The sequence below is a fragment of the Neopelma chrysocephalum genome, unplaced genomic scaffold, assembly GCF_003984885.1.
Source record: "Neopelma chrysocephalum unplaced genomic scaffold, ASM398488v2 Primary Assembly neopelma1_24, whole genome shotgun sequence".
Classification (NCBI taxonomy): Eukaryota; Metazoa; Chordata; class Aves; order Passeriformes; family Pipridae; genus Neopelma; species Neopelma chrysocephalum.
The window spans coordinates 30,270,342-30,286,295 of record NW_020897693.1 but is presented as its reverse complement, the minus strand read 5'-3'; the positions used below and the strand labels follow the sequence as shown (position 1 = coordinate 30,286,295).

General features: G+C 37.1%; 1 protein-coding gene across 15 annotated transcripts in view; it reads right to left on the bottom strand.

Moving 5' to 3' along the window:
- AKAP6 (A-kinase anchoring protein 6) overlaps positions 1-15,954 on the bottom strand; it is a 274,653-nt gene that overhangs the window by 23,257 nt on the left and 235,442 nt on the right. For all 15 annotated transcript variants that reach the window (XM_027670361.1, XM_027670334.1, XM_027670330.1 and 12 more), the window contains one exon: positions 9,367-9,582. In XM_027670361.1, the coding sequence (XP_027526162.1) occupies positions 9,367-9,582 (216 nt within the window). The remainder of the gene's footprint in view (positions 1-9,366; positions 9,583-15,954) is intronic.

Below are 15,954 nucleotides of genomic sequence, written 5' to 3'. Positions count from 1 at the left end.
TTTAAAACTGAACTAACCAGAAAAAGAATACAGAAGAAATCCAAAGAAGTAGTTCCTTTAAAATATAAATATATATGTAGATGTATATACAAAAATTTGTGGCATTGAGCCAGCAAGTTTTTTGTAATTTTTCCCCTAAAACAATACAGTATAACAGAGAAAAAGATTGAAAGTATCTGTGACTTTAAGACTTGTCAGTCACTGAAACTGACTGCTCACAGGATGCTACTAAAAAAACATTAGTGCAGCCACAGTATTTTATACCCAATTCAGACCCTATGCTTTGAGTTAATTCTAACACCAGTTACCCAGTCTTATAACACTGTAATCATGATATTTTCTGCCTTGAATAATTGAAGTCAGTTTTTCACTGTAGGATGAGCTGTGGAGAGTAGTTATGCATAATTAAGCATCCATATTTGGGTTAAAAATAATACTGGGAAATATATGCTTAATTTATGTTGCTTTCATTATCTTTTTTTTGTTTAAAACTATGAGTGGCTATTATGAAGCAGTCCCAGTATCATAAAGAAACCTGTCTTCTAACAAAGCAAGTAAATTTCAAATACTGCACAGAAAAGTTGTGTGCTTCATCAAGAAAAAAAAATAAATCAAAGAAAGCTTGAAATAATTAAGTATTGTGGAAGTTGATTTTATCATTAAAATAACTCTTTACTTTTAATGCAATATAATTTATTTTCCTATGCTCATGTCAACAATAAAAAGTAAATTTCACTTCTCATCTTAAAAGTTTGCTGGGTATCCTGGAAAGGTCAAAGAAACTAAATGTGTCTGCAAATTAGCAAAGAGTTGCAGAACAGAAATACGTGTCTTAATGTATGTCGAATCCAGTTGAGGTGGATGGTGATTGAAACTTGCTACTATAGGACTGTGGTTGAACAAGCTACAAGAAAGGTTCTAGTAGGTTTCATTATCATACAAACTAAAAATTCATATGTAATAGACACCACCAACATTAACAGGAAATATTTTATATCTGTAAGTTTCAGTGCAGAGTATAGGACTAAAAGAACAAGAATGCTGAGCTACTCTTTCTGCTTTAGGTGGTTCACTTTCTGGAGCAAAGATAAACTGCACTGAAAGAGGCTGCACAGTCTGTTCTATAATTATCCCTACTGAAACAGTGTTACATATGAAGAATGTTAGTAGTAAGCACCTTTACTTTCCAACCTCCTCCAGAGGGAGAGCTCAGGCTTATTATGGTTTAACAGAGATGGTGAAATAGGGAGATAAGGCTGCCTTAGTCTGTGAAGTCTAAATTAACCATTAGCCTCTCCTTGTCCAATCCAACCGACAACTGAAGAGTCCACAACATGATTTAAATTAGAGTAATGGCTAAAAGTCTGGTTTGGTGGCAGTGAGCTCACATGACCACCTCTCAAATGGTTCACTCTCTCAGAGGTCTGGACTTTGTCTGGTTTGGTTGGGGTTATGAGTTCAAACTTCCTATCATTTTACAAAGGCATGGCAAAACATGACAACATCTGACAGAGTGAGGGAAATAGTTGAATAATGTATTTCATCCCTGGATTGCTAGGTTATACTATTAGTTGTGACAGAAAGTTTTGCAGACTCTGAGGATGGAGTAGAGCCCTCTGCTGAAAGAGTTAAATGTATTTCTTTTTTCTTTCTATTCACTCTAAGAGCCTACCACTGCAGGTGACCACCCAGGAGACTTTCTCAAGAATATAACACAACATTTATCTGAATTTTGACTAAACTTGACTGGAATTTTTTTTACCAAGATCTGCTCAACAATAGAGATTTTACCAGCTTTGTTTTGTCATATTATCCAGACTCTGTGTACTGCCCTGATGGCTGCCATCGTAACTATGGCTGGTCCTCAAGAACATTATGAGGAATACAGAATGTGGGGCATATTACTATCTTCAATTATAGTTCAAGAAAACTCTAGACCTGTGTTCATCATTTATGTAACTATATTTTAGATCCTACAGATAATTGCTCCATGTCACAAATCAGAAATGCAATGCAACCCAGAAGCTCAAAAATGTAAACACCTTAAGTATGAGGATGGTGCATCACATTACAGACTCTAAATCAAACATCCATTCACGTAAAAAACAAATATTTTAAGGAAATACCAAAATAAACAGTCTTCAGTGTTGCAATATAAATAAAACAAGATGACTGACAGAAACTAATAATAATAATAATGGCCAGTCTTCGCGAACGAAGATTTGGGGAAAGGTCTTTTTACCTTTCCAGCCTGCGCAATGGATTTTTTTAGGTGAGACACAGCCTGTGCTGGACTGAGCCCACCCTTTAATCCTAAGGTTCATCTGCCGGGGCCAAGCAAGCTTGGACCATGGCAGTGAGGTCCTCAGGATGTAGGTTTGTTTTTAGAGTGACCTTCTCATAGATGGATGGCCTTACAGGGCTAATGGGCTCCATCTGCCTGGGGGACTGGCTGGGATTTGAACCTGGGTTGCAGAGTTGAGAGTCCTGCATGCTAACCACTGGGCCACCAGGGGTCCCCTCTGACAGAAACTAATCCAAGCCATAAAGACTGTAGTGTCATATGCTATATGAAAGAGGTCCAATATCAAAACAAAAATTACTTGTGATAGATAATGAATAAAATCAATCTGTAAAGGTTCAGACATATGCCATTAAATAATTTGTAAGGGATAGACTGTGTAATAAGTGTTCAGCACTTTACAATATGTAGTGTGCCCTCTTCAGCCAATTAAGTTAATCATCTCTCAGTACTTTGCTGTTCTAGACACTCCTGATGAAATTCTAAATTTTATGCAAGATTTTTATTTAGACCTCGCCTTAGAAAATAATGGCTTCTGATGAAATAAGAAACTTTCAGAAACCGAGTTTTGTTTAGTGAAGCTATCTAACAAATAACTGAACAATGACAGATTCATTTTTTACCCCTGAGGGATGGGGGTTTTGTGTGGTTTTTTTAAGCTTAGAACAAGTGTCATTCCACGAATTGAAAAAATATTGCACCAGTGAAGTGAATATAGAAAAGTGAAAGGCAGATACCATGTCTAGCATTATGAAAAACTATTTTCTTTTCCAGAAAGCATCACAGAAACAGATAAATAGAGAAAAAGGATAAAGATACAAGATCAGAAGCAATATAGTATTTTTTAACAATGTACTTTTCCAAGTTCATTATAAAGAAGGAAACCAAGAGGATATTGGGAAAAAATCCTAAATAGCACTTTAAGCATGCTCTTTACCTCCTAAGAAACAAGCTTGTGGAAAAGAGAGAAGTGCCTTTCTTTTTCTTTTGTGTTTTTTTTTTCAAGTGAGCTGTCTCACCAATGCAGATTTTCCCAAGTCCTTACAACTCTAATTAAAATGTGGTAATTGGTTATGTTACCTCAATTACCATGATGCATGGACATTGATGCAAAGCGACACCAATTGAATCCCTTGGGTATTATACCCCAAGGCCATCCCATTTATTGTGGCCTTATTATTTTCAATTATGTGGCTGGATGTACAGCATACTTTCAAGCCAATACAGATGAGGAGTTTGCTGGACATACAGTATGGTATGATGACTTAGAAGAACAAGAGAAATAATTTTCTTTTTTTTCATGAAGAATAGTAGTGAACTTAGTGATCAGACAAATGAATATTTCAGACATATTCAGGACAATGTGAGAATTACAGCACCTTAACCCAAATTGCCTTACCTCAAAATCTCCATCTTAAAAGCATGAATAATACTGTTCCTTCAATAATTAGCTCTCTCTGTTGAATAAGAAATTGTCTGTTCCATAAAACAGATAAGTTTCTCATTCAATGAATGAGCAGTCTGGAGAAAAAGCAGTTCCTCCACTCACCAAAAAGGCAGGAATATTGAATTGCAACTTAAGTAAAATCCATTAGAAACCACAGTTTTGTTTCTCTACCAGCCACAGCAGTACAATAGTTTTGTATACTCCAGTATTGGTAAAGCCATCCCAGAAAAGTGAATTTCCATGGTCATCACATTGTAGCTTTCTATACAGAAACATATCTGACCTGCACAGAATATACACAAACTGTGAACATCTGGAATAAACCACTGAGGCTAAACACATAATTTACATATACACAGGGCATACCACAGGCTGAGCAAAAGATAAAAAAATAAATGCAGGAAACAAACACACTTTGACGTAACAATTGTAAACTTATGGGCGTGACCATAACTGAGTCTGTCCCAAATCCTTTTTAACTGTTCAGTCTTTCAAGTAGATTAGACCTTCTAAAGGAAAGTGCACAGTGAGTTAAAGCTTCTCCAGCTCTTGAGCAGGAATTTTAGATGGCAATTTTGAGTTTAGTTGACTAAAGATTGTTGCTATTGTTATTGCAATTGCCAGACAGACTCTTTTTTTCTTTGAAGATGATTGCTAGCAGGGTCTTGTTAGGCAAGCTATAAGACATCTGTGTAATTCCAGTTAAAACTTAGGTGATATATAACATTATATCAGCAAAATATGGAATTATAAATCTAGATGAAAAGAATTTTTAGCAAAAAACCAAAACAAAACAAAGAAACCCACCAAAACCAAACAAACAGATGGGGGACATAAAAACCTCTTTTGCTGTAACATATTAGCACTGCTTCCAGTATTCTGTATTTTTGATTCTATGAATACTTCACTCCATATAGCTGGATTAACCCACTGAATCTAACCACCTTTCATCCTCCTGGAGTGATTCTTATTGATAATTTCACATTCTAGACAGAACTTTTTGTTTATGAGAAAGACAATTTTTAGCAGATTTTAGGTGCTTGAAGTATATCTTAATATCTTGTTATTTGTAAAATTATCATGCCCACTATTGCAAAAGGTGAGCAAAATCAAACATCACTGAAAAGGATCCATGAAGACAAACAATTCAAAAGAAACATAAAAGCTTTCTGTGGTTAATTCCAGCATACCTTTGTAATGCTTTAAGTGGCCCAGATAAGTGACTGAATGTAAAAGGGGCAAAAAGAGGACACAGGAAGATCCCAGTACACAAATTAAGAAGACAGTAGAAGATGAAAGTGACTCTTGTACTGAGGCTATATAATCATTTGGGGTACCTTATTTACTGTCAGCAAGTCAGATGCCCTGAATGAGCCAGATGCCATCAGGGTATAAAAACATCTCATTTGTTTTCATAAATTACAGTATTTTGTGGGCAACCACAAATAAAGACTTATTACCAAGAGATACATTTTGTGTGCCAAGACTGGCACACCATCAAATACAGAGAGATAGGGAAGGAGAAGAAATGGTTCTGGTACCTACTCAAGAAATGACTGCACAGGACCTGAGTGAAAAGGAGGGTTAGAACATGCCAAGTCAGGCCAGGGAAGTCGAAGAAACATGAATCCTACAGTGGCTGGGGCACATTTAAATGTTGAGAATACAGATAGTTTTATTAACAAAAGAAGCTTGTTTATACTGACATACTTCAAAAAAATCATAGTGTTATAAAGCAGTCTAGGATGAGAGGTTCCGAAACAAAACAGCCCACAATGAAAATTAGATGAGCGTCATGATATCTCTAAATGGCTGCTACTTCTCAGCAGAAAGAATGATACACACCCGGCCGGTGAAATTCCAAGCTCTAATTAGCTCATGACAGTTTATTTACAGTAACTGCAAGTACAAGCAGTAAACTGCTTTCCACACAGCAGCTGCCCCCATGCAAAAGAGGATAATATGATTTCACTACAGTAACTTGGATCTCTGTTTGGCACTTTCTAAGATATCTCACAAATGCAACTTCAGTTCCTAGTCAAATAGAAGATATATATTTACTACAACAAAATGATGTTTTGCAGATTAAAAAGGCAGTCCCTCATCTTTTGGTACTTTACACAGTTGGAACCTAGTCCGATCTCTCTTGGGTTGTTATAGACCCAACAGACACTCTGACTCTAATAAATAAAATTCAGGATTCTGAGAGCTACTTTTTGTTTCTTTGTTGGTAATACTGCACACACTTATTTCCGAAGCTCCAAAATTCAACAGGTTTATCAACTGCTGGTCAGATAATTAAACATTTTGTGTAGCACTTCCCAAGTTTACTAGAGCTATTGTTGCAATACATTAGTAATATGACTAAAAATATCCCAAAAATGGAACTACCACAAAAATATCACCAGCGTTTCTCAAGAGAATTAAAAATGTCTCCTACTATATTTTCTTTCTTTATCAATTTTTTCTATTCCTCAGTCTCATATTTATCTTCGAACCCATTCGCTTGCCCAGCCTATTTAATTGATGAGTTCTTTTACTTCTGTTCACATTTCTTGCTCCCTCAAACTCATTACCATCAAAACTCTCTGCAGTTTTTGAGATGGCATTTTTCTTCTTGCGTTTCTTGACTTTCCTCTGATTTAAATGTAATGTGTTGTCTAAAACTCCTACCTACATTTTCTCTAAAGCTTTGGATCCTCACTAATTCTGTTTTTTCTTTTAATTCCACTGAAATTTCTCTAACATTTTCCCACAATCTTTGTTTTACCAGCTTTGTTTTACTTTTGACTCCTCTTGAACAGACTCTCAACAAATTAATTCCTTTGATTTTTTTGCTCTCTAGATTATTTTTTATCTCTCTTTATCCCTCTACTCAGGGCTGCTCTCAACCCATTCTCTGCCCAGCCTGTATTTGTGTTTTGGATTGCCCTGACCCACCTGCAGGACCTTGCATTTGACCTTTTTGGATTTCATGAGGTTCACAAAGACCCACCTATCAAGCCTGTCAAGGTCTCTCTGGATGACAGCCCTTCTCTATAGCATGTCAGCTGCACCACACAGCTTAATGTCATTGGCAAACTAGCTGAGGGTGCACTCAGTTCCCCTGTCCACATCACTGACAAAGATGTTTCCAGGAGGATCTGCTCCATGATCTTGCCAGGCACAGAGATAACACTGACTAGCCTACATTTCCCCAGGTCTTCTTCTTTTTTCCCTTTATAAAAATAGAGGTTCTGTTTCTCCTTTTTCTGTCAGTAGGAACTTCACTGGACTGCCACATTTTCTCAAATATGATGGATAGTGGCTTAGCCACTACATCCACCAGTTCCCTCAAGATCCCCAGATGCATCTCAGCAGATCCCATGGACTTGTGTACTTTCAAGTGCCTTAGATGGCCTTGAATCTGATCTTCTTCTACAGCACGAGGTTCTCATTCTCCCAGTCTCTGCTTTGACTTCTGCATCTAGAGCAATGTGGCTGGAGCACTCGCCAATGTTGACTAAGGCAAAATAGTTGTTGAGTACCTCAGCCTTCTCCATGCCCCAGGTACTCAGGTCTCCCATTTCCTTCTGGAGAAGGACCAAATTTTCCCTAGTCTTTCTTTTATCACCAGTGTACTTATAGAAGCTTTTCTTATTGTCCTCCATGGCCCTGGCCACATTTAATGCTCAGACAATTTCTATGTACACCTCAGGGGCTATCTGTTCTTGCTTCCACCCTCTGGGGTTTTTTTTGTTAATTGTTTTTCCTTCATCTTCTGTTTTTCACTAGATTTGAACAGCCCTTTACCTTGCCTGCTTCCCTTTCTCCTTTTTAGACGATAATATAAATTCCATTTCTCCTTTTTAAATGATAATATACTGCAGTTCCCATCTATGGACAGAGGGCTCAAACAAACTCCTTTCATCTAACCCCACTCTTAGTGTCCACTAACATAAACTAAGCACAAACAAAATTGAACTCTCGCGCTTTTCTCCCCAGATCTCTTTTCTTCACACTTTTTCAGTATGAGTGTTTTCCCTCTGGTAATCTACATCAGCTGTGACATCTACAGCTTTCACTAGCTTTTTGAGAGCATCGCTAAGATTTGACATTTTTCTACAGGTCATATAGTGCAAGCTCTTAGATGATTTTCGTTGTTTCCAATGGCATTCCTCTTCAGTCAACACTTGCCTCTCTGCACACAGATGTATAAGGAAAGGCAGAAAATGAATGATTTCTCTATATCCTTGTACACTTGCATGTAGCTTCATCATTTTTGTACTACTTCCAACCAGATCAAATTTTTGATGGCATAACTGACTCTCCTCAATTATCTACACTTTTTATATTGTCATTTGATTAATCCCATGCTTATAAAACCAATGTTGGCACTAGATCTGCTTTTCGGTGATGTCTCCCTTCCATGTTGACTCATATAGAGACATGCCCCTTTTGACTTGTCCTGGTAGTCTATTCGCACTTCTTCCTTCATTAAGTCCCACTTCTATCTCAATACCTAAAGCAAAACAGCCAATAAATCAAATGGATAGAGGACCACTTCTATGTTATAACTTTTGATAAAGGCAGGCAAGCATCCTCCTCCCTAACTCACCATTTCTTGGCCCCTTTAGATTAATAGTATTTACACTCAGGAACTGCTAGTGTTTCTGAACAATGCCTTATATATCTTCATACTATAGTACCATAACTGAACCAGAGAATTACAGCTTCTGTTATTTTTTTTTAAAGGAACTTTAACAAAAAGAAGTCAAAAGTAGTATTTCACAGTTAGTCAGATAACTATTAGGAAGGATGTAAACATCAAGCATTTCTTCCTTTGCTCTGCTTGGTATAAACCTAAAAAATCATGTCACTTGTTTGAAAATCTCATCAAGGCTCTTCACTATATGAACTACATAGGATTATCATTGCTGTCAATGTAGCTGCAGTATACAGACTTCAGCAGTATGATAGTACCACAAAACATGCTGAGCCAATTCATCCATTACAGTCAATGGTGTTACAGTAGGGATTATTTTGTTCCTCCTGCTTTGTAATATAGTTTTATGCTGTAGAAAACCAATTTAATTCATGCCACTTAATGGACGGTTTAAACAGAGTGCTATTTTGCCTCTTAGGAATCATTTCCCTGAGATAAAAGCAAATTATTGCATTTTACTTATATTCAAATAACACAGGATTGTATATTAATCACACACCCATGGCATTCTATGTGAAATACACATCTACTGCTGGGATGTTAATTAAAACCAGTCTTAGTTACATAGGAAATACTTTTTCTAAAATATATTTTCAATCAATAAAATTTTACCTGGGCCCAGTTCTGTTAGGTCCTGAGCAACTTAGCACCAAGAGAAGATTGGTTTTATTGCTTGATGGGATCAGACATGATGAGATTAAATATCCAGCAAATAGATTATGTATATTGTGAGTTTATATTACTGATCAATTTTGTCCATTGCTTTGTGAAAAACTGAAGATTCACTTGTTGGCAGTAAAGACTAGGAATGGCATCTTCAGTCAGAAGAAAATGCTCGAGATGGATGTGTTTGTCTTGTGCTGAAAAAGTGCCTCTCGTGAAGAAAGCTCTTTTAAAGCAAGCATTACTCACCGAGTCTTTTTCCAATCGCTTCTGTAGCCTTGTTTGCCACTGGACAGCTTGCATGACAATAGCTTCCCACCTTCTCTCGAGGTTTACAATTATCAACTGCATGGACTGGTGATCTGCATTTAGGTTGCAGGTCTCCTGATCATCCAGGAGGTGCTGGCATAATCGCAGCACAGAGGCTACCCCACGACGTCTCTGTTTGATCTCACAGCATAAAGACTGCAGGATAGACAAACAACAGATGTCAGGGTGGAATTCTTTGCAAATTCAAACGTTAAGTATTATCTGATGTTTAATGGTGCCCAATCTCTGTCTTACAATACTTTTTTCAGCTCTTCCATAAATTCCCATACTTTCGTGTCAAAGCTTAGTGTTTTATTCTCAGATAAATACAGTCTTAATACCACATAAGGAGTAACGTTGTGTTCAGTCTTCTTCAAACAAATGCCATATATAACTAACTGTCTCGATAATGCTGAAGGTTTAATGATGTAAACTGGTTTATTCTTCATTTCTTTTTCATTCAATTGGGACACATCTGAAACGAGTTACCTTGACAGTAATCAATTTCAGAAATTCTACAGAGTGAAAAAATCATAGTCATGCAATGTGAATATGTGTATTTTTAGAAAAAAAACAACAGAAATTATGGGTCCTATGCAGCCTGTCACAGGAGAAAGATTAAGAGAGGAGAAAATTCAGTATAGAATTTTTTACAGATTTTTTTGTTATCATAAAATATTTCCAGGGTAGTTTCATATTCAAGTAAATGTAGGAATAATGTGATAACTGTATCATCCTTGAAGATGAGTAATTCACTGTATTTATTTCGTCATACTGATTCCAGTGCTACTGAGAATGCAGTCTGACATAAACTGGTTGATGGGAGACAATTGCTAAGTCCTAATATTGAAACGATGTGAGCCAGGATCTGTTGCTTCTACTCCAGAAACCCAAGAAACCTCACTGAGAATATTATTGAGCAGCAGTAAAAATTATGCATCCTACACAGCAGACAGAACTAGAGAGACATGTACCACCCGGAAGCAGTTAATGGCATGGGGAACTTCCAAGCATGGTTTTATCCATGACTATACTCTAATGTCATTCAACATCAAATCACAATTTAATTATCTCATAATGTATTTTAATAATAAAATCTATGAAGCTTGGGTATAGAAGGCACAAATACATCCAAGGATTATGGCTTCTGCCCACTTTCTGAGACCCTATACTTTTATAGCATTGCATGACTCCAGTATTGAACTATTATCAAAGGGTTGTGCTACTCCTGAATTTAACAGGACTGTGCTCTACACGTGGGAGCTTTCCAGATAATTTAAATTGTAACTTGCCAACATCTGTTTCCCTCTGTGGGATGCCACAGATGAAAGTACATGACCCCATGAGAAAATCTGAACTATCATCTTTTCTGAAGGCAGGGTGTTTGCCTCTAAACTTCCAGTTAATGATAATAAGCAAACGAAAAAAGCCACTACATCTCTCAAAGCTGTTCACAAGCATCAAATGATAAAAAATCAGGACCTACCTTCCTGAATTTTATTAGCAAAACAACATTCTATAGAAAGTGAATTCAAGTTCCAGATTTTCATGTCATTGTTTCTTTAGAAAATGGAATTTATACTTAGAAATGTTGTAACTCAAAGGAGTATTTTGCTGCTGTGTTTGATCAATAATATTAAGCTGCAAGTCTGAAGCAAAACATTGGTATGCACATCTAAAAACATATGCCTTTTCTTTGCCTATGGATAGTGTGCAAAAGACTTTTTTTTTTAAAAGCCTTCAAGAGAAATGATGATTACACCCACAAACACAGCTGAATACTAGTCTATTTTCACTGGCACAACTGGGCCATCCTAGCAGTTAACAGATTGCTTATTAATCAACAAGGGTAAACAAGGAAATGAAATCTCATTTAAAGCCGAAGTTTTAATTCCTAAAAGTATTTCTGTTCAAAGCATTATTCCCGATAAGCCTTCATTAGAAGACATCTTAAAATGATTAAGTACATTTGATTGTAAAGTAAACTGAGTAGTATATTAGCAGGTGGACATTTCATACAGATGTTCCACTTACTGATATAATGCATTCTATAGCTATTTAAATTACCCTAACTCTATAATAGCTAGAAGTCTATTACTTCTATAATAAGAGAACCCTGTATCTTTAATATTTCTGAATTTTAAATAAGGTGAATGACGAATTCCCAAACCTCTATTTATGACAAAATATGACCAGGAATTTTATTATTCGATTTATACCAGAGCTGCATTTTCACTAACGTTTCCTGAACTTGCCCTTATTTATTTTCCTAGAGTTCATTGCTAGTTTCCTTCATAGTTCTTGATGTAACCACCACATCTGGCACGTTTCCTTTTTAATGCTGTTTATTAGCCTAATGTCACATCAGAAAAAAATCCAAACAAAACCAAACCAAAAAATCTACCTAAAGTCAGGGTTCTTATTTTACATTTTATAACAGCTAGGCAATTCAGTTTTTTGGAAGTGATGGTATGTTATTTACCTATGCATATCTATGTAGGTCTGCATTAACTTCATAGAAGTCAATACAGCTCAGAATCTGGCCCCAAAACTTGCCTTGATCTATCTGATTAAGTCATCCCTTACAAATATTGTTCTTTTTTACAATGCCATTTAATATGATGAGGTAAGGAGAATTGCACTCATAATTGCACTTATACGGGAGTTTAAGTGAGGCCTTTACATTGTGTTATCTGAAAGCAGAGCTACAGTATCCAAGTAATTTCTAATTTATATCAATTTTACACCACCGTAATAACAGTAGCTTTACTGAAGTTATTTCTGATTTACATGGCTGTGACAGTACAATTAGGCCTATGGCACTTTTGTTTCAATTTTATTACATGATATTATGGTTAATATTAAACAGGAGAAAAACGAAGTGCTAGTATCTAACAGTGCGGTGAAAGAGTTGGTTATAGCAACAATACTTTAAAAGCCAGAGGACTTAATCATGTAAAGATATCTTTAAGACCTATATAATAGCACTAGCAATAATTAATTTAAGCAGTAGTGGGGTCTTGTGTTCAGTGTCCTAAAGGAACACAATAATTGCCTATATCCTATGACATGATATATCACAGTATATCATGGTATATCCATCCATGTTTTGCTGTTGTTAAAATGGCATGCTTGTATATAAACCTGTCAATATGGCAATTGCACATGCAAAGTATGCTTCCAGGACCAGAGTTACTTTAATTATTTGCAAGGTACATTGTGCACTGTCCACAGCTGCTGCTATAGTAAGCTACTGGGCACTTGAAGGTTCAGAAAATCAGGTAAGGATCTAACAGTAGACTTAGGAGCATCACTTAGGCTCACTCAGTTTCCTGTGTATGCAAAAGATTTGCTGAAAAATAGATTAAGAGATCAGACACTTTCAGTTGTGTCTCCTCATACTGTCATGTGTCCACTGAGCTGTGGTAAGTGTAAACACAATCCAAGTCTTTGCAAATGTGAGTGAAACATTCACTTAAACCATTTGCAGTGAGACTTAAATAAATGTATTTGACTTTTTTGCTGCAGGCTAAGAGTATACACAGTAACTGCAGATGCTGTGTATGAACTTGACTTTGCGTCTGAGTCATTTGCTTCACAACAGACACTCTGATAACATTGAGGTGTTAGTCATCATAATGTTATTATGGTCATGGCTTCCCATACAGAGGATTCCTGTCCATGCTGCTAGAATCTTGGAAGATTTTTCTTCCCTCTGCCTACTCCTATTTTCAGTGCTTTGAAGTGATCACCCGCATAGCTAAAAAGGGCTAGCTGAAACTACTTTCGCAGCTTGTTAATACCACGCCTTAAATCATCTGGAAAAGCCCCTGCTGGGTCAAATGACATCAAACACGCTTTCCAAGCCATAGGCTAATGGCACTATCTATGGGAATGGAAGTGGCCGTGATCTGAACAGAAGGTGCTTGGCATAGCTGCATGACTCCTAAGTGAATGGCATATGACAGAAACATTTCTGCAGCTTTAGGCAGTGCCAGAGCATACGAGAGGCAGAGGAAGGTGGGAAGTTGAGGAATATTAGATCACCTCAAGCTCCAATCTGCCTCCATCCCTCAGCCTTCCTGCATCATATCAGCGCCTGAGTTGTGCTGCACTGCCTGCTCTGCACAGCTGAAGATTTATGGGAAGTCTGCTTTCTCACACAACATGGAAGATGAGTTGGCCACTGAAGCACTTACATCAAGGATCTTGAGCAGGTGTTTAACATTAACTATTTAAAAGTACAAAATTAGTTTAGTTCCCTTAAATCCACATGATCCACATCTTCACCACATAACATGTTGAGATGTGGGGTTTTGTAGCCTCATTTATTACATATTGTTTGGAGAACTCATTTTTATGGGATCTGAAGTTTCTTGCTTTCACTCTACAATTGGGAATAATAAACAGAATCACAGAATCACAGAATATGCTAAGTTGGAAGGGACCCACAAGGATCATTGAGTCCAACTCTTGGGCCCTCACTGTACCATCCCCAAGAGTCACACCATGTGCCTGATAGTATCATCCAAACGCTTCTTGAACTCTGTCAGGTTTGGTGCTGTGACCACTTCCCTAGGGAGCCCATTCCAGTGCCCAGCCACCCTCTGGGTGAAGAGCCTTTTTCTAATATCCAACCTAAACCTCCCCTGACACAACTTTAGGCCATTCTCTCAGGTCCTGTCACCAGAGGTCACCAGAGAGGAGATCAGTGCCTGACCCTCTTCTTCCTCTGAGGAGGAAGTTGTAGACTGGGATTAGGTCTCCCCTCAGTCTCCTCTTCTCCAGGCTGAACAGACCAAGTGACCTCAGCCACTCCTCATACGACTTCCCCTCAAGGCCCTTCACCCTCTTCGTTGCTCACTTTGGACACTCTCTAATAGCTTAATATCTTTCTTATATTGCAGTGCCCAAAACTGCACAAAATATTCAAAGTGAGGCTGCACTAGTGCAGAACAGAGCAGGACAATCACGTTCCTCATCCAACTGGTGATGCTTTGCCTGATGCACCCCATTCATGAAGAGATACTCAGAGCTTTGAAAATAGTTGGATGATGACAAATGGTAAGAACACAAATGGATTTCCTTTGTGCTTTCAGATCCAGAAGAAATGCCAAAGTATATTGAGACATTTCTGGGCTTACCTTTTGTTCCTGTTTATGCATGGGCAGTACTGGCTGGTTTTAGGAAAACAAAAGAAGCTCAACTGCAGATAAATCTGGAATGACCAGATCCAAGAGGAAGCTTCTGTCTAGCCTTGGTCTATTAAAAGCTTACTCTTTCTCCTTGTTGCTGGATGTGGGTATGTGAGGAAGACAATGATATGCTTCGAACTGCACTTAGTTGTTCCTTGATGAAAGATGGAACTGATGTTATTTAGTGCCACAACCTTACAGAGAAATTAAGGCAAAATCTGAGAATGGAAGCCACCCTTCTGAGTATCAATCAAACTACAACTCTTAATTTTTTTTTGCCTTTTTTATGCCAGATTTCTGGCTAGTGCAGCAGTTCAGTTTTCAAAAGTGATAATGTAAAACTTTTAAGTATCATGGCTACTGATACTGGGAAAACTGGAAACAATACTCGAAAAGTTTGGGTAAAATGTAGTTTTCAATGTTTTCTGTGAAATGGCAATGCCTGTTAGAACTTCTCTCGTCAGGGTGATGCATCCCTGTATTTCAAATTCCATTCTTACAGGACATACAATGAAAAGAATTTCTGTTTCTGAATGAAAAAGAGAGCCAGTAATTCCTCAAGAAATATTAGTAAGAAAGTAATTCCTTAAAATAAAAAAGCTAAATGACAAAGATAGAAAATTAATGATTACTTGTCATCACATAGAAAAATACTGCCAAACCTGTGTGCTTTTGCTGATTTCAAGGTTAAAAGAATATGTCACCCAATATGGGATCTCTACTCAGTTGCATACTGTGGGACTTAATCTATATTGAAGCTAAATATTCTATAAGTATGCAGTGAAGTGCAAAAAACAGCAATTGAAAAATGACATGATTAAATGGCACAACATGCAATCATTTGCTCTCAATTATATCAATGTATCTTCTTCATTTCAAGGAGTCAGGCAGAAATATTGTTTTTTAAATGCCTCTATTAAATTGGGCACCAATAATAAAATAGATGAGAGTCCTAATAAGCTCATTTGCGTACCATACATCACACACCACAAAACTATTCTCTCAAAATGGGTTTGTTCATAGATCTATCTCCTGGTTGTCACCAGTCTTGGCTATATTAAAAGATTTTAAAGGCACAAAGCTTGCAGACTATTCAGCGAAAAACCTTTGTACTTAACCCTTGAGAGATCTTTAATGCTAATTATGGAAAATTATTGATATAATATCTTTCCTGTCATATTTTATTACGATGATGGTCACAACAGAATCTGGGACTGACATTTTAGAAATATCATCTAATTGCAAGTCAGAAATACAGAATGACAGTTTGAAGTAGAATATTACCTCTTTCAAAACAGCGAACTGGTTCTCTTCATTTAAAAAACCTGCTTTT